The sequence below is a fragment of the Athene cunicularia genome (genome assembly GCF_003259725.1).
Source record: "Athene cunicularia isolate RWA chromosome 2 unlocalized genomic scaffold, athCun1 chr2_part1, whole genome shotgun sequence".
NCBI classification, from domain to species: Eukaryota; Metazoa; Chordata; class Aves; order Strigiformes; family Strigidae; genus Athene; species Athene cunicularia.
This window is the reverse complement of record NW_020799095.1, coordinates 117369377-117396103: the sequence shown is the minus strand read 5'-3', so window position 1 is coordinate 117396103 and position 26727 is coordinate 117369377. Positions and strand designations below refer to the sequence as shown.

Here is a 26727-nt window from a genome sequence, read left to right as displayed (position 1 = left end):
TGTCTATAGCAGTTTATCATATCCAGCGCCTTACTTTTCCCTCTTCTGTCCTCCTCACAGGATTTCATGGTGCTGCAAGACAGTTTCACTCTGCAGAGCAGCAAGGGAGTAGGTACACAAAAACACAGCAGAATTTAGCAGTAGAAATGTCAGGAACAAATTTCACCGAGCAAACCTACTAGCTAGGGACAAAACAAGCTCTCTATCTGGGCAATTTCAGAATCTCAAAAAGCAGAGCCTACTTAGTGCTGGACTGCAGAGACATGGCCTAGGGATGTCAGAAAAAGAAAACAGCACATGAAGTGACTTAATATGATTTCAAATGCTAAGGAAAAACATTTTCATCCATCCAGTTTGCATGCACAACAGTAACTATAGGAAACTGTTTAAAAAACTTCCTCAACTTTTACCACTTCAAAAAATAATAGCACAAGAATCCCTTCTAGTCTCTAAATACATGAGTTTTCTTCTGAACTTTTGGAAATTCAGGGCAAAAAACTCCTTGAATACCTATAAAATCCTTTTTCCTGGAGGGCCTATCATAAAATGTCTCTGATAATGCCAAGAGTTGATGCTTCGTTCTCTGAACAGATGGTAGCCACAAAGGCAGTATAAATGCACAAGTGAAGTAACAGTATCTTGTACAAAAGCTCAAATGGACTCACTGTAAAGCAGAACTGGTCATGCTTTAGAGAAAAGTGTTTTGTACCTTTACTTCACGTAAATAGGTGACAGTGAATCCTTTAAGATCTAGATGGAAACCCACACAACACATTTAAATCCCATTCCATTTGCTCATAATATAGTCTTGAAATCCAATATGTTGTTTTTTCTAATGTTTTGTGGTTTTAAAATAGACATTTAAACCTTTGAATTAGCCCTAGTTTTGAGCAGAAATTTGATGAATAATTTTTTTTCATCTAAGAACAGCTCACATTCAGAATCAAGCATACCACCTCCTATTCAGTCACCAAATTACTCTGAATGATTTGTGTCCCACACACTGTGGGGTAATAGTTTATTTGGGCTATTAAGTTGCTTTGACTTTATTCTTAAACTGCAAGAATCTCTGGCACAAATATACTAGCAAATTCAGAATGTAATCCATCAAATAATGATGAGGTATGCCTTTTCAGCTTTCTAAAAAAATGGCAGAATTAAGACAAAAGTCTTTTCTGATCATGTAAGAAATGAAAATTGAAACCAAAATAAAGAAAAGCTGTATAGCTTCATGGTCTTGTGAAATGACAACTTCATAGCAGTCCATGCTATATAGTATTTCCATCTTCATCTGATATAGTGACTAGTGTTAAATAATACAGCCTTTTTCTGTTATTGCCTAAAATCAAGTACAGTAGACAGCATGCTATGCACACGTGTATCATTGATGAAGGGTAATTTAATTAGCCTGTTGCAAACTCTTAAAAGAAATACCAAGCACTGTTTTTATAAAACTTAATTATGTTGGCTATACATGGAATTCTTCCTGGTTTTCATGACTGATAATCTGCATTGCAGCTATGTTGCTTTTATTTTTTTATCCTCGAAGCTCGTTTAAAGAAAGGACAACACTTAAAATGAAGAGAAAGTAATTCTCATACCAGTACACTACGTGCTGGCAATCAAGTCTGCTACAATAAGGATTTGCATAGATCAGAAACTTAGGAGCATATTTTTAACATATTACTAGTGATAATCTACAGTTTTGAATTCTTATAAAAAGAGCATATATTTAGCATCAGATTCTTGTTTATGTTTGGTTTATTGTAGTCTTTGCTTTTTTTTTTTGGCATAATCTACAAAAAAATGTAATCTGCCCAGCTGGAACATAAACATATTGCTGCCTTTGATTAATATAATTAATTACCAGGGAGCTCTGTAATGACACTATTGTCAGATATACATATGTCTCTTAAAATCTCTTAGCGTTGATGACAAAGATCAGTTGATTATGGCTCAGTTCATTTATTGATTCTGTATTAATGATACCAATCATTCTACAGGCTGAACTTCTAGTTCTCATAAGGCACACCTGCAAAAATTCTATCTCTTCTGTTTCGTTTTTTTCCTTGAAACAAGCTCTACTGTGCTTCCCTCTAGCTTACAAATTACAGCATTTCTTACCTGTATTAAGAGTTTATTAAGTATGTGTTATCCACCTAGTAAACCTTCCTTTTTCTGCTTCAGCAGTTCAGATTTCCACCTTTTTCTGACTTGAATGAGGCACGATCCTCATTACAATTGCACAAACCAAAATCATACTGCTCATTTCTGTCAATCACTGCAAATAAAATTCTAGAATTTCACCACACATCTTTCAAGTGTGTTAGATATTTAGTGTAAGACCTCTCCATAAATAAAAAGCAGTGGTCTCCAACTTGAAATGACTGAATGACTGACAGAAACAAAGGGAGGAAAAGAAATTGTCATACCGGTGAACTCCACTGTTGCACATAATGATGTGACAAGCTCCAAGTCTGCTACAGAGTTCAGAGGACACTGAAAGCAATCCAACTCCAGAAGCACTGCAGGCAGTGTATGCACAGGCAGCGGTGCGCTTGGATCGGATAAAGGACCCTATGAGTCGGTAAAGTTCATCCAAGCAATTCAAAGGCCTCATCAGCTGCAAGACAGGAAGAGAGAGAGATATATTATATTTAAGTATGTGCTACTGAGAGCACATGAAATGCTCTTTTGGAACAGGTCATCACAGATGCAGATGAAATGTGAGGGCTGTCTCAGAAAGCTGAAGCCTATTCCATTAACATAAATACAGAACACACAGTCTTCTGTTCCATGACCTATGACAACTTTTTCAAACTTTTAAATTCTTACCATCACTGACTGTTGCATTCCCATTCTGCCTACAGAAGTGTTTTTCGCTTCAACAGACAGAATAGACACATCAGTGCCATTTCCATTAACAGTACTGACAAAGAAAGGAAGCCATGAAGAGGCAATCTACAGCTGTATGCATGTACAGACGAGATGCCAAGACTGGTTAATTGACTCACTGAGAAAATCAGCTTAGAATTAGGACAACGCTGTCCTTTATTTATGCAAATGTCTAGTTCCTAATCCTGACTAATCACATTGAAAAATAAAAATGAACAAAAGTGACAAACACATACTACAAAACAGGAACAGTTAACTGTAGTTAACTTAAAACAACCTCAACATTACCATATGGAAAATAAATGATCCAACTAGTAAAGAAGGCAGCTTCAAGTGGAAGGCTGCTCTCAGAAGACGAATCCTTAAGAGTGTTCTAGCAATGCAAAACATCATCTCACGGTGCTTTGTGTAAAGAAGACACTCACAAGACACTTTTGCAGACTTCGTAATTCCAAATTCCCTATTCTCTTTATTCCAGAAACACAAACCCCACTGCTACTCAAAGAACAAATCTTTTGTAAAACAGATTAATTCCCTAAAGACAGTTCTAACTAATTAGGGAAATGGCAGCCTCACTGGCTCTTATATGAAGGTTACTTCATTGGAAAGCATAGAGGTCAAGTGAATCAGTTATAACAACCAGCATATTTAAATTCAGGCACAAATAGATTTAACTTGGTTTAGGTCCTATTAGTTTAACTTGAATCCATTTAAATTTATTTTAGATGGTTCCATTTACTAATGCAGAGCTATGGAGAACAGAGTAAAAGGCACAGTCATGAACAGATCATGCACTCATTCTTAGCTTGCTCCAACTGCAAAAAAAATGCATTAGCTTAACCTAATATCCCTTAGTCAGATCTGGATCATGAGATGCTTTTATATTGCCCTTGAACTTTTCACTGAAATGACAGGGAACAGGTTTAGGGGTTACAAGCACTCCACATACAGCTAAGTGTCTCCTGCTGCACCTGTGACTGCTTAGAAAGGTAAGGTGATGACTCACAAGAGAAGGAGAGAGACTGCACGTCTTCCTCCCCTACCACGCAGTCCAGCATGGATCCATGAAACAGAAACTACCAGTCTGTTAACACCCATGCTGGATGATACTGACATAAAATTGTAGTGTCATAGGGCTCAGCTGATCATCACTGTGTTTCTCAAGTTCAGTCGCTTTTGAAGTCAGTGTAGGCAAGACCCTAGGAACTTCTTCCTACCTTCCACCCCCACCACTGGGCTGCAATATGGGCATTAATTCTCCAACAACAACCAAGAGCATTAAGTGAATTTTCATAGCCCCTGGGATCTCTTAGTCACAGAGGTTTAAAGACAGACAAAAGCATCTGAAGAAAGACTAAATGAGAGGTTCAGAAGAAAGCCTTCTGCACAGGATGCTGAGGGAGTATTTAATTTGGAACAGCACTTCCAGTCTGCAGAACAAATAATTGCTGCCTCCACATGCTCTCCCTCAACCCTGCCCTACCACTCCCTACATGCTCCTGGAGCAATTGCATTGTTCTGAAAGCACAGTGAAGAAGGAAAACTTTGGTTCCCATTCTCAAATACACTGACGCCCTCCAGCCACACCTTTACATACAGAACCACAGGGCACCACATACCCCTAAAACACAGGTGGGACAAAACGCCATAGAAGTTTCTTTCCCTGGCAGCACCACCACCATCTCCCCACCCCCCCTGCCCCAGCTTTCAAGAATTTAATTTTTCAATGAAATTGAGAGCCTCAGGAAAGGATTACAACACCACAGTGTGTAACACTCAAAGTTTAATTAGGCATTTAGCATTTTTATTTACCTTATCTATATAAGCCGCTTTAGATGTTGAATTTGGAGGCAGATTTGACTTGTCCAGGTAGAATGCACTGAAAGAACAAACAATAAGGCAAAATTGTTAATTGTCTGAATTCCTGAACAGAATGTCTGTGACTATTCTTAGACACCATTCTAAGGTTGCTCTTTGGCAGTACAGTGCAAAATTTTAATGTGTAGCTAGTACAAAAACTGGATCTAAAAGTGATTTTCACCAAAGCTGTCCAATAAAAGGTTTGTAGCAACTGACTAGATTTTAATGACTCTGGGAAACTTGGCATATAAACAGCACTACAAGCTTTTTTATATTAACTGCAATAATATAAAACCAGAATCCCAAACATGAAACACCATACTGATAAGAGGAAACATACACAAGCTCACAATACAAAAAGAAACAAAAAAGCAAAAACTCTGCAAGTGGCAAATATGCATCACACAAGCAAAATGGCAATTGCGATGTGTGCACTCATGCATGCATAAGCAAATAAAATACAAACTGCTTTTCTTTGCAATTTCTGCACACTACTTTGAAAATTAATTGGTGCATGAACAGAAAACCCAAAGAAAACTGCTATTTACCTGCAGGACACAAATGTGATAGAGAAAGCATACTTACTGCATCAGGTTTATCTATTGTGTATATTAAAGCTCATCAACCCACATTCTCCTACTTTCCTCTATCACGTTTCACTTTTGCATGAATAGTAACAGAAAAAGCTTCTATAAAACAGAGAAATGCAACATGCACTGTTCTAAAAGACAAAGATTGGCTAATTTCTGTGCGGCACAAAGAAGGCTGTCATTTTGTACAGAGGGGTTCCATGCTATCCTTCTCTCTCAAAACAGGAAAACTTCTCTTACTCAACACCAGAAAGTAAGAGCTTTAGTAAAGAGCGCACAGGAAGTACAGAGCTCTTCTACTGTCTCGTTCACCTCAGGAACCCCAGAGAAATATTTTTTTCTTTTACCTTATAAGCAGAATCACAGAATCATCAAGGTTGGAAAAAAAAGACCTTGAGCATCATCTAAACCAACAGTTAACCTAACACTGACAGTTCCCAACTACACCAGATCGCTCAGCACTGTCGACCCAACTCTTAAACACCCCCAGGGATGGGGACTCCACCACCTCCCTGGGCAGCCCATTCCAACGCCTAACAACTTGTTCTGTAAAGAAATGCTTCCTAATATCTAGTCTAAACCTTCCCTGGCACAACCTGAGGCCATTCCCTCTTGTCCTATCACTTATTACTTGGTTAAAGAGGCTCATCCCCAGCTCTCTGCAACCTCCTTTCAGGGAGCTGTAGAGGGCGATGAGGTCTCCCCTCAGCCTCCTCTTCTCCAGACTAAACACCCCCAGTTCCCTGCACCAGCTTCGTTGCCCTTCTCTGGACACGCTCGAGTCATTCAATGTCCTTTTTGTAGTGAGGGGCCCAAAACTGAACACAGGAATCGAGGGGCAGCCTCACCAGTGCCAAGTGCAGGGGTAAGATCCCTTCCCTGTCCCTGCTGGCCACGCTATTGCTGACACAAGCCAGGATGCCATTGGCCTTCTTGGCCACCTGGGCACACTGCTGGCTCCTGTTCAGCTGGCTGTCAATCAACACCCCCAGGTCCCTCTCTGACTGGCAGCTCTCCAGCCACTCCTCCCCAAGCCTGTAGCGCTGCTGGGAGTTGTTGTGGCCCAAGGGCAGCCCCCGGCATTTGGCCTCATGGAAACTCCTCCAGTTGGGCTCAGCCCATGGCTCCAGCCTGTCCAGGTCTCTCTGCAGAGCCTCCCTACCCTCGAGCAGATCAACACTCCCACCCAACTTGGGGTCATCTGCAAACTGACTGAGGGTGCACTCGACCCCCTTGTCCAGATCATCAGTAAAGATGTTAAACAGGAGTGGCCCCAACACCGAGCCCTGGGGGACACCACTCGTGACTGGCCGCCAACTGGATTTAACTCCATTCACCACAACTCTTTGGGCCCAGCCATCCAGACAGGTTTTTACCCAGAGAAGCGTGTGCCCATCCAAGCCATGAGCAGACAATTTCGCCAGCAGAATGCTATGGGAAACAGTGTTAAAGGCCTTGCTAAAGTCAAGGTAAACAACATCCACAGTCTTTCCCTCATTCAATAAGCAGGTAAAATTAACTGCTCATTGCAGATGAGCTATCATTAAACATCTCATAGGCAGAGGAAATATCTTACATATGTCTGTGATAAGATCACAGTTTCTCTTCCTCTACAGCATCACTTAAGGGAAAAAAAAAAAAGTCCCTGCCTATGGCAGGGGGATTGGACCAGATGATGTGTAAAGATTCCTTCCAACCCAAGCCATTCTGTGATTCTCTGATCACAAAACTCATTCTGCTGGTTGAAAAGCTCCTAAAAACTGCTGAGGCAGCTGAAAACAGAAACACCTGGTAGGCCTCCCTGCCTGGATGAGGCATCTGAGTGAGAACTAGGCAACGGCTACCACTGCAGCAATTCTGGCCAAGTTCAAAATAAAACAGGACAAGAAAAACCCCACTGAACTATGGAGAACATAGGGAAAAAAAATAGATGCTTCAGTAGAAACCTCAAGGTATCACTGAGATCCAGTTCCACTGCCTGAGCACAGGGAGCAGACCTGACTAAAGGTGATCGTTGAGCCACGACCCAGGCTGGAACTAATGGAGTGTGGTAACCAAATTTCAGTTGCAATAAAATAGGAAAATAAAGACCAAAAGGAATGCATCCTTGCACCCTAACTCTCAAATGACAGGATCACCTGGATCCTCTAGTGGTGAAAACACTGATTCATGTAACGTACATGGATAAAAATTGCTCTCCTCTCTTTTTTACAGTTTAATCTGTGAGAGAAGTTATTCACACTGTTACATACTTGCAGTGCAGTTGTGCAGACTGCAGATTTGAATAGTCTTTTATTCTTCAATAATCTGGAATAACCAATCTGATTAAGAAATCCAGCCACCTTTAATTTTAGTAGATTTTGCTTCCCATAGCTTTGTAGTTTTGAAAAGCATCTTCTCCCAAATTTAAGGTTTGAATTATCCCCTCAGAAAGCACAGCAAAGCTAATCTAGTTCTGTTATTCCATTAGCGTGTTGCATGATCCAGAATGTACTCTGTGTCAAAGGAAGCTGGAGACTACTGGAAGGAAAAGAGGCTTGCAGAGAAAACTACTCATAAATCACTTTGAGTGGCCATAGCACATAAAAACTACATCAGCAGCAACAGACCAACCTTTTTCTTTGTTAGCAAAGCTAAAAACCAAAGTATCACCCTGTCATCCACTGAGCATTTATCAGACTGAAAGCCTACACTGTTTTTTCCTGACATGCCACAGGAAAATCTGCCTCATTCAGAGGCTGTTCAGCACTCCCATTCTTTTTGGACTATTTCAGCAAATTCAGCTGCATTAAATGAAACCAGAAACCAAATATAGAACAGTACACACATTAATGGAGTACATGGAAAATAATCAACTCAGGGTACAAAATGAAGCAACATGGACACTAGAATGGGATATACAATTATAGGAATTACTCCATTAATTCAGTCAATTATTCATTAACCTAAAGAACAAACAAAAATCAACTATAAACAACATTAATTTTAAATATCAAAATATCCTGTTACAAAGGAAACTACTCCCCCCCACAATCAGATAACACTCCCAGATATTTCTGAAGTGCTTTACTTTTATTGCTTTTCATAAAAACTGTCTTCAGTATTTTACAGAACATGACGAACTGTGGACAGCATATAAATTTCCAAAGCACTTCACTTAATTACTAAATGCTTGTTAAGGTCCTTAATCATATTTTATGGGAAAAGTTAATGGCAATCTTGGCACGGTGCCCAATTTAGACAATATTTTCTAATCCATTTGAAATGAAAAAGAATGAAATCATAGTTCTTTGCAAATGTGATGCTAGTTTTACTCCTAAAAGCCTTACGATTTCTCTAAGCTACAGCAGAAAAGCCTTTCTTATAAAAAGGTAGAAAATCCAATAGGCATTAAAACTACATGGGATTATTGCTCTGTTCTACTCTTCTAAAATATCCCCTAGGTAACAATGTCAAATAATGGGACAGGTATCTCAGGGAAAACTTACACTGGAATGAGGTAACAAACAGGGTTCAAAATGAAAAATGTATCACAAGTTGAATGCTTTCCAAATACGTTTTCCCAGAACTTGAGTACAAAGGAGATGCAGAAGTTTTCGTATTGAAGATTTTACAAGGTACCCTCCAAAATTAACCCAGACTTGTAAACTCCTGAAAATCTGCAATACTGAAAACTGATCCCTAAGGAAGCTCTGAACATGTAGAGACACACATTCCTCAGTAACTGTACATGCAAATAATTCAAGCAAAGTCAAGTTTCTAGTCTTTCTCTCAGTTTGTTGTTCCAGGAATCCATAAGGTTACACTATATGTTGATCATCTTTCCTTCAAAATACAAGGAGAGTAAAGAAGTGATTAGAGTGGGGGAGAAAGGTGAGGGCAGGTAACTGTTATGGCATTAAATAAAGGCCAGTTGAGGGTTCTGCTCTAGAAAGGTTTTGTTTTGATGTTATAACAGAGAAGAATTTAGTCTTATATTTTCTTCCTCACTGTAGCATACTTACAAATAAACTCATAATGATTTCAACAGATGGATGGATGGAAATGTATTTTAGTTTTACTTGATTTTCAGTCCCTTGGTCACAGGATATTCAAGCTCGTGTAGATAAGCACGGTCAACATGCCAAAGGATACCTCAGTACAGAGGCACAGAGTCAGGAAGTGTTAGAATTCGTGTCCCTAATTCTTTCCTTCAGCTCAAACTACAAAGCATGTATTTATGACATAGATAAATAGTATCTCTGTGTATTTCTATAAATTTGCACACATACTTTTGTATTTCTTTAGTAACAGTTCTGTGTTCTGCCATCTGGTTGTTAACTATATAGGTGAGCATATGTATAATAGGCACATTATATGTATACACACATTTGGAAATACATTTTTTTAATATATATACAATATATATAAAAATATCAATTGCATCTATAGTACAAAGTATTCATTGCAGAAAACTATTTACTGTCACGGCAAACAAATCTAAAACTGTTTTACATGTTCTTTCCACTAAATGGTAAGTCTCAATAAATGATAAATTACCAAGTATAATTACCCTCTCAGCCCATACTAAGGTCTAGTGATTTTAAATATGTCCTAACATCTACGTCAGTGATACAATCCTATGTACAGTGTCATCAGTAATTAGAGAAAGATTTAATTATAACAAGATAAAACCTTCATGACAGTATCACAATTTTAAATTCCGAAAGAGCAGACAGTTAATATGCTGACCTTTCACAACTACTGTGCAAACTGAACTGCAGAACACAAAATTTTAACACCATGTGGCTCTGAACTTACGATATTTCATGTGTAAGCAACCCAGCAAGCCCTTCCTTTGTACTCAGCACTGGTGAGGCTGCACCTCAAATACTGTGTTCAGTTTTGGACCCCTCACAAGAAACACACTGAGGTGCTGGAGCACATCCAAAGGGCAAAAAAGCTGGTAAAGGGTATAGAGTACAAGTCTTTTGAGGAGTGGCTGAGAGAACTGAGGTTGTCTAGCCTGGAGAAAAGGAAGCTCAAGAGGGCTCTTACTGCTCTCTACAACTACCTGAAAGAAGGTTGTAGCAAAGTGGGTGTCAGTCTCTTCTCCCAAGCAACAAGTGATGAGAGGATATGGCCTCAAGTTGCTCCAGGGGAGGTTTAGATTGGCTATTAATAAAAATTTCTTCACCAAAAGGGTTATCAAGCATTGGAACAGGCTGTCCAGGAAAGTGGTTGAGTCACCATCCCTGGAGGTATTTAAAAGATGTGTAGATGTGGTGCTTAGGGACATAGTTTAGTAGTGGACTTGGCAGTGTTAGGTTAAAGGTTGGACTCAATGATTTGGAGAGTCTTTTCCAACCTAAACGATTCTATGATTCCTGGCTTGCGCCAGGCACCAAGTGACAAACCAGCTTTTGTCAGTCTCTACTGTAAGTGTAAGCAAGGAGAAAGTGCAGTCTGTGGGGAGGAGGATGTGACTGTAAGGTGAGACAAGCAAAGTACACAAAGAAAAGCAGAGAATAATTAGATTTAGTTATGCATAGAAATACCTACAATTAGAGAGGGTTGTTTAGAAAATTTCAAGAAGTGAAACTTAAGGGCTTTCTTGGCAACTGTCTGCTTTAGAGGAGTAGACTGGGAGCATAGCTGGAACACAAACTTTCAACCCTGGAAAACTGAACTCCTAAGAAACTGGACTCTTTAAACAGAGGGGATAATTCTTCATAGTGCTCATTTTCTTGCAAGCCTGCAGCACCTGGCTAAACTACTGGTCTCCCACCAGTTTAAACTCTCTCCAGTCTGTGAAGAGGGCATATTAAGAAATTGGTATTAGGATGAGTACAAGTATTTGAGGTGCAAACTGAGGAGGATGCTTGCAAAGGAACAGCCCTACTATCCCAGCATCCACATCACAGCCCTACTTCTCAAACCTTTATAAATACACAAGCCAGGGATCATAGCATAGAAATATGAAGACAGGAAGTCATGGATGACCAAAAAATGGAAAAAAATACCATCTGCTCTATGTAACACTGTCCACTTTTCACATGCTACATTTTAACTTCTGTTTTTCTAGGAATCCACTCTTCATCGTCTCTACCTACTTCCAAGATCAATTGAAATCATCTTATTTGTGATGTGAAAGGGAAGTTCTTGGGCCACAGTCAGTTACAGCTGCCTTCCTGCTTCTCCCATCATTATCCAAACAGCCTAATCCACACTAAACCCATGAGTACTAACTAATTGCTTCCACATTTGCCTTTCAGACAGTAGATGGCTCCTTTTTGGCTCCTGATATTCCAGACATGGAACACACTGTTAAAAAAGACAACATGCCAAAGAGTCATTGGGTGGTCAGAGTTTCTACTACAACTACAAGCTGTACAAGCTGCAGGCTTGGGCTGGATTCCAATCAGTGACCAAGAGTGAAAGAAAAGGCTTCACCTCTGATCACTGCAGGTACATATTAACTGTGTTTGAAGAGGATAAAGCAAGCAGAATGAACCAGATGCCCACCTCAGCAAGCAAAGACTCAGTAAGTATAAGCTATTAAAGGCACAACTTTCAATTTCAGAGCACTACCCGAATTAAATACTGATCATACTTTGTCAAAAGTCTAAAGAAACAATGAAGTTACACTCACAGAAAGAGAATAGCACTGGAAGAGAAAAAACAAATCTAAATTCAAGCCAACTGGCAGTATCTTTTAGACCAGATAGACAAATTTAATTTACTTTGTCCAGGATCTCTCTATTCTCTCTCTGATCTTGCTTCACTTAGATGTAATGAATCCTAATTTCTGTTCTACCTAAAATGCCTCTCATTAAGTTCATCAGGAGACAAATTTAGCTATTATTTCCTTGTTATGTCCTTCAGAGTGAATGCTTAATTTTCAATCTCTCCTTCATAAAGGTTTTGCCTTTAGAGAGAGTTCAGCCGTGACGATGTAGTTCATTCGGAACCACATCTTAAAAAGCTAAAAGGTATTACGTTTCCAATTTTTAGTCATATAGACTACATGATAAATTTGTGTATGTAGCATTGCAGTCCAGTTTTACTGCTGCTTTTTTCAACACGGAGAAACGTTCACATACCTAGTATTGAAGATAGGAAAACAGTTTTTCACCTGCTTTATAAATATCTCACTGCACCAAAAAGAAAACATTTTTACAGAATCACTCTCTGAAACCAGTAACTGTCCTCAGGTAAGTCTTTTCTGAATTTGACAGCAAAGACAAAAACTGTTAATTTTGCTCATTAACATGTCAATCACTGAAATGGATAGACATGAGGGAAAGGAGAGTAAGACTAAAATCACAGGACAACAGCGGCACAAGGACAAACAGCACAAACTTCTTAACTACATAAGCAATTTGGTTTGGAAAAGGTTTCCAGTGGAAACAGTGGGGGAAGGAATCTGCCAGTTTTAAAGTGGATTTTAATGCATTTATTATAGGAATTGATATATGACCTGGTCTTTGTGATAATGCAGGTGTTGTCTTGAGGACCCATCAGTTTGTTCGAGACACAGACAAGCTCTTTCTTTCATAGTAATTAACTATCTCTAAGTGGGTATGTCCTTTATGTCATTGTATCTCATTTATACCAAAGCAACTATTACAGAGTTTTAGTTCAGCCTGAAGCCATGAGTGCCATCACATCTATTTTCTGTCAACTAAATTATACAGGATATGGAAAACATCAGCTTGCCAAGAAGCCTGCAGTTTGAAAGGATGCTGTGCATGTATACATGTGTGTATAAATAAAAAAGATGTTATATTCCTCAGACAGATTTTGTTTCATGTTTGTGTAAATTCTAGGGCAGAAATAGTTTCCTTTTTTTAAAAAAAAATCCAAAGAAAAAAAACCCAATGACATGAAAACCTCATGGATTATAACACTCCTGAATAAAGAATTAAATTACATTTGCCATCATTCTGTGGAGGGCCATACTTTGCCATAAAATAAATACAGGAGGCTTCAGACAGAGAAACTGTTTGAAGTCACATTGTAAATGAAACACTTTAAAATGACAAATATTATATTCAGAGTAATCAAATGTTCAATGTAATGATGGTAGTTAGCTAAATCATTTGTCATTAGATTCACTGATTATAATTGCTTCCTTAGCGTAACAGACTTGCATTTACCTCCTAAAATGATATCCAAAAAAGCAGAAACACAGGGGGAAAAATGCAAAAAACGGCCTTTTCCCTTTACTGCTTGCTTTAATTTTTCTTCTATTATGGCTGTACAACAGGCTACAAAAGTAGCTGCCAATAAGCCTGGACACAGCTGACTTCAAAGAATAGTTCCAAATCACACAGAATGGTAGGCAGGAAGTAAGGAACATTTTTTCCAGACCTTCTTTGTCTACTGATGCACAGGCAAGTTAATTACTACACAGTGGTAATTAGCACCCACACCAGTGGCAGGAAGGATAGCAATCCTCAGCTGTCTTTCCCACAGCATGATCCTATCTTTGGAGTGAAGAACTGGGTCATCATATAGTCAGGGGTGTCACAAGAAAGTGTCATGCTGAGGATAAAAGAAAAACTATGGGAAAGTAGAGCTCTCCTAACCTTACCTTCATCTATTATTTTGCTTACTTCCCTCTGATTATTCCCAATCCAAGACACCATAACATCAGGAACCAAATTTTAAAAGTGTTTAGATGTCTAAATGCAAGCATAGGTGCTGAAGAGGCATTAAAAATGCATCTGAATCTAAAATCCAGCTATTTCACTCATTTCTCATCAGCTAAAAATCATCTGTATAGACAGTTTTGGAATCCAAACAGGTATATTGATGTGCAGTTTTAAGCACCATAGTTTGCTCTGCAGTCAACAACGAGCACCAAAGCATACTGCAGAGATCCAGAAGCTGGAATCATACTTGGTTCAGCCACAGCCCTGCACCCTGCTGAATGATCTGTGCCCCGAACATCTTCTCTGCCTTTGAGATACAACCCTCGTGTGCACAGATACATCCAGGAAAAAACTCAGAAAGAGCAGAGGTGTCTGGACTTTTCTGATTAAGAAGCTACCCAGGACCACCTGTAGAAAACACATTTCAACAGAATGTCATAAAAGGGACCCTTTTTTTTTTTTTTTTCCAGAAAGAATTCACAGACAGAAAGGAAAAAAAAAATGATAACATGTCACATACAGAGAAAGGAAGACTGGAAGAGCAAGCTCTCTTACTACAGTAGACTGAAAGTCCCATCCTGGGCCATCAAGTCCAAACCCCTGATAACTTGGACAAATCTTACAGAAGTTGTCATTCCTACACTCATCAAGGTGCATTTTTTTTAAAATGTCTTGCTCTTTGAAGGATGTTAATCCAAAACCTGACTTCTCTGATAATAAAAACTGTTCTCATACCCAACTAAATTTCTATCTTAAAAGTTGATATTCAGTCCAAGGACTGGCTCAGTTATGGCCGTTCTGCTAACCTGTCTGGCAGGGTCTGTCCAAACTTTCAACAGGTCTGCGCTGCAACCCATATTTTGGTTTCAGTAATGACCATAAGATGTATTTCTATGTTACATAATAATAACTACCATACTAAATCTCACTCTGCAGAAAAGAGACCTTTACCAAATACAAAGTCATACAAAGGACAGAATGTATTTTAACTAAATAATTCTTAAATCAGTAATGCTTCAAAACTTACAATTAAAGTTTACCCTCATGTTTTTACAATTATGTGACTCCAGATGTGCAAGAGAATACTTAAAACAACCAAGCAGTCCAAGTAAATATAGAGCGTTTCTGAGTTTTCTTTACTCCTATCAGCATGTGTAGTAGTTATGGATTCAGACACCATTGTGTCCTGCACTGTTGAAGCAAAATGGTCTCTGGTATTTGTAAAAGCAAAAGGACTAACTCAGAATGGAAAAAGCCTATTTGAATGGCAAGGAGTAACAAAGGGGGAAGATGGGGAAAAGTGGGAGGAGGCAGGAGAATACAGAGTGAGCTCACTTAACATTAGCCTCTGTACAGGTCAGATAATACAGGTTATTTCTGGTCCTCTTCTAAATTAGAAGACAACTTCTAAGCTATCAAACACATAGTAATAAAGAACTTTAAAATCTTTGCTGACCTAATTACTCTCCCTTGGTGGTTTCTGCATGTTTCTCATTAGCAAACAATTTGCTGAGGTTAAATATACATTGCTGGCAACTACTAGCACCAGCTCAACTTGCAAACAGAATTTGAGCATAACTTTCTTTTCTTTATCAGTGACAGAGAAACAGAATTGGTGAACTATAAAAGTAAGTGCAATCTAGCTGGCTAAAAAAGAAATCCACTGAAGACTTCCCAGAAGTTTCAGAAATTTCATAAACTAGGCACTGGTGGGTTGTTTTTATTTAAAGTAGGGGATGTTGCCTCAGAAATTGTAGAAAAACTCAGCTTTAAGTGGCCTTAAAATAAAAGTTCCCTTATATTATTAATTAGATTCAAATAGCTAGGATTAAGTCTATTACAGAAGATGGAAGGACATTCTCTCCATTCCACATAAGCATGAAACTCTAAAACCGATTCTGAACTGTCTTTCATGCATTCTCATAAAAATGATAATCTTATCATTACTATTTCATAGTTGAGGTAGTATTTGCAAAAGCCCCAAAGCAAGAACCATGAAAGACAGAAGTTCTTATGATGCTCAAATCAGTGTCAAGGAGGACAATTTTGCACCTGGATTTATTGTATCATTTTTGATACTATGGAAAAGCTGGTCACAGTTCCATAGTTATAAATGAATTTTGCAATAAAAGCAAGGATTCAACTTCTTGACTTTATGCAATGGACAAAGGTTATCCTTCCTGAAATCCACTGAAAATTTACTATTATATCTTTTGATTCATTCAAATAAATAATTTGTAAATTAATTTTTTTAAGGTACACGTCGGTATCAGATTTGTCACCCAAAAGATACCACACTCCTCAAAAATGTTCTATGAACTCAAACTTTACAAGGTTTTACCACAAGAAATTAAGAGGTAGCTGTGCAAATGTACTACTCATTTTTAATTTTACTGTCCTGCTTGGCTACATGACAAGTTAGGCCAACATCTCTGTTTGTAAGCGGGACCATACCACAACAAAGTGGTCTCATCTGTTTCATGTTATTAGAGCAGTATTACCTAAATGTGTCAGGAATAAGAGAAGCTGAACTTGTATCAAGAGTTCTCATCGATGGATGGCTCGGCTGCAGTGTCACCACCAACCTGTGGTTTCATTCCCACTAATCCCCATCCTCTTCTCCCACTACTTTTTCTTTTGCTGTTGTTCCCATTTGCTTTCCACTGTTGTAGCAATAGAGAGATTATAAAACGGTCATCAGATGGTCATTTCACAAGCAAGCAATGCATTCCTTTTCTATGGAGAAAGAATGGTTTATGGATTGTGTCACAGATTAATGATTTTATTATGATTAGGTGGTTCTGCACAGAAGATTTCTTCCACATGAAGAATTTAAAACAGTATTATTGCACTTGAGCATGTTTCCAGGGAATATGCAATTTCACTTTTTTATTCTTCTTTACAGCAATTATCCAAATGTTAATATCTTTTGCTGCTGTAGTTACTTTATTAAATTCTCCTGGCCAAACACCTACACAAGGCTAGCAAATGGCAGAACAAGAAAAAAGCTTCTGCTTTTCTGTTTTTTCTCTTCACATTATGTCAGTGAATTCCTGAAGCTGTTTGTGCCTCATTTAAGAAATGGGTAGAGTTCACAAGAAAGCAAACAAAAAACCAATTACTGAACATTCTCATCAGACATTAGATGGCTGGAAGAAAATCCAAAATTTTCCTATTCTTGTGACTGGACAGAGCTACCCATAGTAATTTTTGTTGAATTGTAACTTTTTCATAGTAACTTCTTCCAAAACCAGGACTTGGAGATTAGCAGCTGATCAGAACTGTGAGTCACAACACCATAAGAGGAATGTACTTCATTAGAGCCACAGCATGACTGGAGGTCCTAACACACAAGGTAAGCAAGGTCAGGGAACACTAGAGCAAAAAGTCAAGATAAATTTCTTTTTAAGGTTTTTCATGGGGCTAAACTGGGCCTATTCATAGAAAAAAAAAAAAAAAAAATCACAAAAAGTCTTGCCTTGTCCAGCTGATAGAATTCTCTTTCCAACACTAGCTGACTTCATCTAGGCCAAATACTGGCATGACCAAAGCTGTCTGTAAAACTGATTTATAACATAAGCTTTGTCAAATAATATTCAGGAGGAATTTTCTTTTTTTTCCCAAATAGGAAGTACTAATACAAGACAGTGGAAAACAGACTAAATAAATACTGCATTTGTCATTAACACAGAAATGCACTGACACAGATGTCACAAAAAAATTAAATATACAGTACTCACTGAATACAACAGGCTTTAAAAATCACTTTTGCTACAGTAGCGCTTAGATTAAAACAGAATCTAGAAAGTCCACTGCTTTGATAACACATTAGAGAAATACTTTTGCAAGATTCATGGAGAAAACCTTCCAAAGACAGGAGTGGGCCAACAGGTGAAGGAATTGGAAAAGTGAACTCATTTATCCTCTTTCCCCTTCTCCACTGTCCTTAAACTCTTTTTAAAAAAAACCCTCATGTTCTCTGCTGCTTTTAAAATCTGCCTAACAGTCCTAGTGAAATGACAGTGTTTCCATCTGATTCAAGAATTTTAAAAGTGAATAGATGTAATTTGACTGCAGTCCTTTGCACTCTTTATCTACAACTCATGTGCAAGTAAGTGTACTCAAACAGATACAGTGAGATTTTTCACAGATACAATGAGATCCAAGAGTGGTCTATGTACACATCTTCATTATTTTACTTCACAACTAATAGATTATTTTGTATACCAGACATTCTGTCTTTATGTGCAACTTCTTAATGAAATACTTACTGAAATACACAGACGGATAATCTTTACATATTCTGGCAAGTACACATCCTGTAACCCATACCCAAAGCTGCAGCAAGTACCCAAATATGTTTATATTCCCATTAGTATGGTGGGGGGTGGGGAGGAAAATGTTCAGCTTTGAAGAAAACAACACTATTTTTTTTAAGTCGTATTCTGTAGAAATTAGGTAAATATGGTCTGCAAAATCAGATCACAATGTTTAGCAATTCTGATTCTCCATTTGTGACCAAGTAGTCATTTCCTGTTCTATATTCATTAGTACAACAACCTGGAGGCAATTACAGGTATAGCTTTCATGGGAAAACAATTTTTTAAAACTTAACAGTGCAGAAATCAAGAAAGTCAGAACCATGACACTGAGATATTCAATCATGCACCAAAAACAACCACCATACAACAAACTTCAGTTTAAAGATGTGTCACAGAAACTAAGAAGAAAAAGCAGAGCTTGGTAAACTAATCTCAGGAATGTTGGTTTATTACCTACCGTAGTTTCTGGTTATACTGCTTGACTTTTTCTAAAGAGGCTGCATTAATCTGAGCTTGAAATTCTTCTACTGACACACTGTCTCTGTAATAATATCCTTCCATGCTCTCCAATGCTGTGAAAAGAGAAAGGAGAATGAAGAGAAAAATCAGAATTAAATATTTAGTATTAGCCTTCTTTTGTAGCTTTGTTCACACACTAGTGAATTACTTTTTAACCTTGAGGCTGTGACCCTACTGTGGATTGCTGAGCTGTTTCTGTATGTCATCGAATTCATACTGATCACTCTTTAAGATTCCATTTACAAGAAAAATTATATTTCTTGCCCTGTGGAAAATATAAAGGAGAGCGCTAGTTTGAGTTCCGTTGCTCTAATTAAAGTATTCCTGCCCCATGAATGTAAATGAGGTTTTTAGTTCTTATATATTCTGAAAGAAAACAGTAGAATGAGCTGGGGTAGAGGAAAGAAAGGATTAATGTACCACCTACTTGCACAGAGGAAGACCCAAGAACTTCTTACGAAGCCCAATTTTGGGAGATGTGGAGTACTTGAACCTCTGGTTATTCCCACTGATAATGTGAATGTCTTCTTCTGGATCAAGCAAAGCAAACTTCTCTGGATCTCTGAAAATGCCCTATGAGCTCCTATTCAGGAATCAGGTAAATTTCTAAAGTCAACTACTTGACTATGCCCACCTGTGTTGTATTCACTCCACCAAAGCAAGAATGAATATTACTACAAGAACTCAGGAATAAAGACTTCCATTGAAGGAAGGATCATATGTCCTTTTTGTATGATGTTTGCACAGAAATTAAAAGAAGGAAAAAATGAATGCACTACCATTCCATTTTGGGATGCTCTCCCTAGAAATAGTTTTCAAAAAAAGAAAGAAAAAAAGAACATTCCCCCAACCCCTTTAACTTAGATACTCAGGGAAGTTTAACTTTTTCTTTATCCAAGTCAAATCAAGGGTTTGAAAAGTTCTCAAGAAATTTTGGACTGGAAAAATCAAGATCTTCACATTAAGAGGTTAACCTTATAACATAAAACATAGGCTATTGGTGAAAGAGTTTTTTTGGGAAGAAGCAGTAAAGATTTTACAATTAGGAATATTGCCACTTTAATAATCCACACACATTCTAAGAATTCATCACTCCATCAGAAAATGCAAGCAATAAGCAGAGTTCTGATGGAAACATGCTGCTGTCTTACATATTCAGCTGCACACAGAATATTAATTCTGCTTGTACTGCTTAATATGACCAGTTAATAAATAATTCATTCATTGTGAAAGAACATGCAAATTGCACTCCCCTTCTGTGCTCTCAGAGTTTGTAATTCTACTTCTGTGTGAAAAATATTAATCAACAGTCAGGCTTGCTTCTTAACTTCCCTGGTGCTAAGTCACACCACAAAGCCCACAAAAAAAAATATCTGTTGAACTCCATTTATAATAACATGTTAGTGCAAACTGAGATGATAACCTGTACTGCTTATTTTACTGGCATAAAGTTGGTTTTATCCGATTAGATTACCCAACCGGGAAACTCAGTCATTTGTCAGGACCGGCTGGAGCACACAGTTGGTGCTGGCAGGAAAACCCACAGCGTGTGCTTTGGCTCTCCTCTTTTTGAAGGGTTTAACATTTTTCTACCTAATATATTAGAAAGCTCTTTTGTAAGGAAGTTTTCCTTACAAACATGTGTTCTATGGTATTCTTGAAACAAAATTAGGATATTGTGTTCTTGAATGCATAGACAACTGAATGGGAAAAATACCTAGAAGGATGGGTAGGCTCAGAGGGTAGTAGTTAACGGTCTACCCAGGGGTCCATTACAAGCAGAATACCATAGGGATTTATACTGTTCAACATCTTTATCACTGACCTGGAGGAGACATGTCAAGTTTGCAGCTAATACCAAACTGGGAGAACCAGTGGATATACTCAAGTGCAGGGCCACACAGAGAGGGACCTAGACAGGGTGGAGGAATGGGCCAGCAGCAACCCTGTGAAACTGAACAAGGACAAGTGCCAAGTCCCGCACACGGGAAGGTAAAGCCTAAAGAGAAGCAGCTCTGCTGGTAAGTACTTAGGGGTTACGTTAGACGTCGAGCTGAACATAAGCCTGCAGGGTTCTCATGTGACCAAGAGGGCAAAGAGCATCCTAAACTGTATTAACATAAGCATGGTCAGTAGACTGAAAGAAGTGCTTGTCTGTCCTCACTTTACTCAACACTCATTAGATAGCATCTTGAATACTGTGTCTAGTTTTGGGCCTCACAGTACATGAAAGCTGTTGATCAACTGGAAAAAAAATGAGTAGAGGGCCACCAAGATGATAATGGGGTAGAACACAAGTCCTGAGAGGAGAGGCTGAGGGACCTGAGCTTGTTCAGCCTGTACAAGTGATGGCTTTGGGGGGTACCTACTAGCCAGGTGCCATTAGCTATCAGGAGGTCAACAAGAAGAAAGAGCCAGGCTCTTCACAATGGTGTATGCTGGCAGGACAAGAGGCAATGGATATAAATTGAAACGAGATGCTTCCACTTGATAGAAAGAAAACACTTTTTCACCATTAGGGCAGTCAAGTAGAGGAACAGGTTATCCAAGAGGTTGTGCAGTTTCTGTCCTTGGGTGTTTTCAAGATCCTACTTGTTAAACACCCAAGCAACCTGTTCTCATGTCACAGTTGCTGCTATAAGGAGGCAATTGGACTAGAGACCTCTAGAGGTCCCTTCCATTCTGAATTATTCTAGGATTCTACGAAAAACTAAAAAATTTTAAAACCCTACATAATTAAGAGACTAACTAGCAATTTTAAATAAATTTAATTTTAAATAAAGTGTCTTTTAATTAAGCTTACTTATTGCTGAAATCCAAATTCTAACATAGGAAATAGAGAAATTTGAATGTCAAGAACATTATCTCAACATTCTTATACCCCAATCCTGCAAACCAGGATCCTTTTGAATGTATAAACTTAAGGATATGATTGCACAAAACTTTTTTACAAGTGAAGGAATACATAATATAGCCTGGGTATACATTTAAAACCTTTTAAAAATGTCTACAGTTCCAGTCCTGCAAATATATAGACTTTTAATTTTAGGCACGAAGCTATGCAATAGAGCACAGAGTAGAGCAACACAGCGATAAATAGACTGATGTGCACTGACTTGTGCCTTTGATAAAGTATTCCAAAAACATCATTTCCTAAATGTTCCATTTGAAAACATCATAAACCATTGTATTTTAGGCAGAAAATAGCTTAGCTCTGTTAAGCTTGGGAAGCAAGAATTCACAGAGGAACTTACAGATTTCTACATTTCTAGCTAATAAATTTCAGTTAAAGATGAGGATCTAGAGTTTGACGGCAGCTCAGCCAAATCTCACAGGAAAGAAATAATAAATAGAATCCCAATTCACTCATCATTGAGGAAAAAAATATTATTTAAACACTGGGATTTAACTTCTTATTGGGGTCTTCTTATTCTCAGAGTCTAATGGACTATTTTGGAGAGAGATCCTTGAAAAGTAAAGACATATTGTATGATAAAAAAAGAAGAAATCTTCTATACTACTGAAAATTATTAAGCAGATGTAACAGTTGAATGAATCTTTGCCCTCTTCCTTTAGCTGACTACAAAGATGGCTATCCTAAAACTCAAATATTTTGGGCTTCTAGAAACAGAAAGGGAAAAAAATATGCCAAAATAAATTCTATAGCATACTGAATCCCCTCCCGAATCTAAAAAAAACCCTCAAAAAAGTATTTCCAGGATTTCATCTGAACCAAGGAATTTTCTGTTTTTATGTGCCTTTCTGTCTGCTCTACTGAAAAGTGTCCCCTGCTCAGGGTTCTCATTTTCCCCCATGACTGACATCAACCTGTTGAAAATAAATCCACTGAAGTCTTTCTTTATTAGTTTCCTTAAAAATCAGACTTCAGGGATCTCATTAAAAAAAAAAAAATGTGCATTTTAAGTTTGCAGGAAGTTCGGCTATTTCTTCATGTATCTCTCTGTTTGCTATTTCCTTTCACATCCTCCTTATCTATCACGGACCAAACCCTCCTTGAAACCTTCATTTGTATGCCTGACTTCTGCCTATTCCACGTAGACCCTGAAAGCCTTTTTCAAGGTATGGAGTACTTTCAGCTCCCTCTGAAATCAAAAGTAGCTCAAGGCAATCAGCACGTTGCATTCACTATTTCAGTGAATCAAACTCCATGCTCCTGATGACTGTAATGACACTGCAGCTAATGCAGTCTGCCTGCAATTTATGAACACTGTGAGCATCAACGCCACCATTCATCACTTTGGTAACGTTTGCAGTGTCATAACTACAGAAGCCTGAAAATGTTATTTAAGTCTTCATAACATTTTAAAGAGACAGAATTCTCAGGGGATGACAATTTAGTCCTTAAATTTGACGTAACAGGATAGCATTTGGAATGCTTTTAGAAGCAGGTTTCATGGTGTGACTATTGTCCACCAATGTCTACAAAGAGCAAAACAATATTGATGAAAGAGAATTCATTATTTGGCATTAGAATCATATAACAGGTATAAACTTAGAAATGTAAACCCATGCTTCTACTTTTTTATCACAAATCTCAGCATTTCTTAAATACACATTTTAATTCAAAGTCCTCAATAAATGCTCACATTAAACAACATATTTAAATATAAGCATTGCGCCCTTATAGATACAAAGGATTCAAATCAGAGTGGATAAGTAGCACTTTAAAGAGAGTTAAATTTTTTGTGAAAAAAATAAGGGGGGGGGGAATTAAAACTCAAGTTACCTTGTGAAAAAAGTACCGGATGGATTTTAAATCCCCCTCCATTCTTCAGCCTTTGAGGAAGCTGTTCAAAATGGTAACTATCCATGTAAAAGTAAACCTTCAGGGTTTGCCGGCTTCCTTCTGCTTGGTATGTGATTGGTACATCTAAGAATACAGTCAGTGTTATTGTTTCATTAAAAGCAATGACATGTCCTTTTCCAGAATCTGCTGCACCCAAAATTTACATGGTTAGATAAAAATCACTGCAGACACAAAACTAATGCATGCAGTATTTTATATTATACTTGGTGTTGCTGTGGTCACTTTTGGCCTATCCATTATCAGGAAGTAGGTACAGAAAAACAGTGACTGTCATCCTTGTCAGCCTGGCAATGACAGCAAAAATACTAAGAAAATAATGTGGTTGGCACGATCCTACTTGTATTTCCTGTAAATCTGAAGAAACATCTACATACAGCACAGTTTGAAATCACTGGAAGGATACCTTTAGCCATATTTCACTAGCCTTCCTCAAGTGCATGACATATAAGGTTAGAGTGATATGTAGAGTCAAATTCACCTTAGATTTATGTGGGACAGAGCACAAGTAAATATAAAGTAGCTACCGGCATATTCATTAAACAATTATTATAAAACAAACATATTATGGCAGAATATATAAAACTGTAAGAGCACATATCATTAAACTTAGACAAGCTAAATGTTGTAATACATCAATTGGTGTAGAGTTCAGGGCAATTAGCAGTATCACTTTGCAGTCACAGTGATTCCCCAACATACATTGTGTGTATTATGCCAGATGATTAAAGTGTAATGACCACTAACAAAAGTTGACAAAAATTTTCCATATAGCTAAATCTCTCAGAGGAAGTCAGTTTCATTCAATTTAAGCTTTGCATGTTTTTCCCGTTTACGTATTGTTTCCATACATGTCTCCAAGTTGAAAGCAGGAGCAATAAAATTTAGTGATTTGCAGTAATAATATTATTATATAGTTTTACACAGTGTGTTTTGTACATAAATGCAAAAGATTCCAAATGAACATTTTTCACTACTTTTGATAATAAGACTTTCTTCCGATTATGCAGAATCATAAATAGGAAAAACAAATTTGCCAGTTCCTTGTCCTCTGTAACCACAGTCAGGATGACAGTGGTGGCAGCATTTAAACCTAAAGGAAATACCGAGTTTATTACAATGCTAGAACACACAGACTTTCCATTTATCTCTGTTTTAGCACAGAAACCTCAGTTGGAAGAGACAGCAATATGAGCAGTTCATGACATAGGCATAGGGTTAACTCCCCATCAAGAGGTCCTCCTGCAACTCCAGTTCCATGTTGTCACCTGACTTGAAAGGGCTTATTTTTAAAACAAATGCTCTGAACAGGGTCCTTACCTGAATTATACAGAAATAAATATGGTCTAACATAGACTAATTCCTACGCGACTACCAACGCTGCAATACTGAATTCTTCATAGCTTGGGCAGCTTTGTGGAGGAGCTTTGTGTCTTCTGGATTTGTTTTTTGCAGAAGTTCTCTCATGTGTGGTCTCAGTCCGGCAAGGGAATTGTTTTAGAAAAGCTTGATGTGAAGCAGACATGCTTTCCTCCCTTCCCACGGGAGTTATGAGACTAAGGAAAAAATGAGGGCTTTTTGCTCACTAAACAAAGTTCACTGCATGAAAATCTCTACTGGCTGACAATGTACCAGTAAAGCAGTGGCTGAAAATGAGTGAAGGGTATAAACAGCAGACTGCAAAGACAGTAGTTGAGCAAATGCTGGGAGGAAGCGTTCAAGACCCTGATAGTATGCACCAGCAGGTTTCAGAGAAAGTTTCTTGCACAGTTTAAAGCTATCCTAATAGTGTTTGCCATCTCCTTTTAAGGAACTCTTCCAAGACCTACTTTATCTTTCAGACTATAAAATGAATTTATTTTTATGCTTTTCCATCTCATCTTGGCTGCATTTCTCTATTGACCTTCTACACATGACTCTTCAATAGCAACTAGATCTTCCAGGGACTTTCCCAATGGAAAATTCAGTTAAGCAAACAGTTTTGCCCCCAAGATTACTGACATTGCCAGATAATGATTCTGCATTGTCACTGATGTTAGCTCTATTTCAGGAAATCTAGGAATATTAGGAGAGTTACAGATCTACTAATTCTCCATAACCTCTAGTTACATAATATTCCTTGTGGGAGGTAATGCTCTAGGAGAGAAAAGGGTTATAAATACAGATGTTTCTGAACAGTAAAGCCCAGATATTAATTATAATTACTCACTTGCAACTAGTGGTTCTGGCTCTGACTGTCTGAAATAAAAAGTAACTTTTTCCAAGTCAAATAGTGCAACCAATGTATCTTCCAGCATGGCTTGCTCATCAGCCTAATAAAGGCAAAACAAAAAGTGAAATGGTCATTTCAGGCAGATGTTCTGTTATTCAGAAATAATATGAGAGCAGGACATAAAAGCAACTACAGAACGTTACACAACATTTCACTGATACAGCGTATAACCTACTTAACTCCTAGATAATATAAGTATCTTTGTTTATATTGGCACTTTCCCTTTCATTACTAGTCCAAGATTATTAAAATGTATGTTATAATTTCACATAAATTTATAGGTAATTTATAGCTACCAGTAATTCTCATGGCTTTTAATCAAACAATAGTGTTAATATTCTTTATATAAGATACCAGACTTCAACACCTTGTCTTGACACCAGGTCTAGCTTGTAAATTAACAGAGGGGAAATGTGAAAAACAAATTCTTCTTTTTAGGGATTTTCTTTAAAAAATGCCATAACTTCAACATTTCATTTATAAAGAACAGATAAGAGTTCATCCACTTTAACCACCAATAATTGAACCAGTTGCTCAGGATGAATACAGTTCAGAATGATTTTCACCTTCACCTAGAAAACTCTAGATGTAAATCAAGTATGTAGATATGCCAGTATTCTTATTTGTACTTATGGCTCACTCTGTGCACTCCTGATAGATAAAGAGATCCAGACTTATTTACCAAAAAAGCTTCAGGAAGTAAATTACTAACTTCTCACGACACTTTACTGAACCTTTAAAAAGGAATAGTCATCTAGAAGTATGGTTATCTTGAGTTAAATATGCAGAGAAATTACAGCAGAAATCA

The 26727-nt window shown here is 37.8% G+C and overlaps 1 protein-coding gene across 1 annotated transcript in view; it reads right to left on the bottom strand.

Moving 5' to 3' along the window:
- Window positions 1-26727, bottom strand: part of PREX2 (phosphatidylinositol-3,4,5-trisphosphate dependent Rac exchange factor 2) — a 181813-nt gene that overhangs the window by 20273 nt on the left and 134813 nt on the right. The window contains exons 33-37 of the mRNA XM_026842859.1: window positions 25857-25959; window positions 23570-23713; window positions 18761-18875; window positions 4708-4774; window positions 2433-2623 (exon numbers count right to left, since the gene is read on the bottom strand). Coding sequence (XP_026698660.1) covers window positions 2433-2623; window positions 4708-4774; window positions 18761-18875; window positions 23570-23713; window positions 25857-25959 — 620 coding nt within the window. The remainder of the gene's footprint in view (window positions 1-2432; window positions 2624-4707; window positions 4775-18760; window positions 18876-23569; window positions 23714-25856; window positions 25960-26727) is intronic.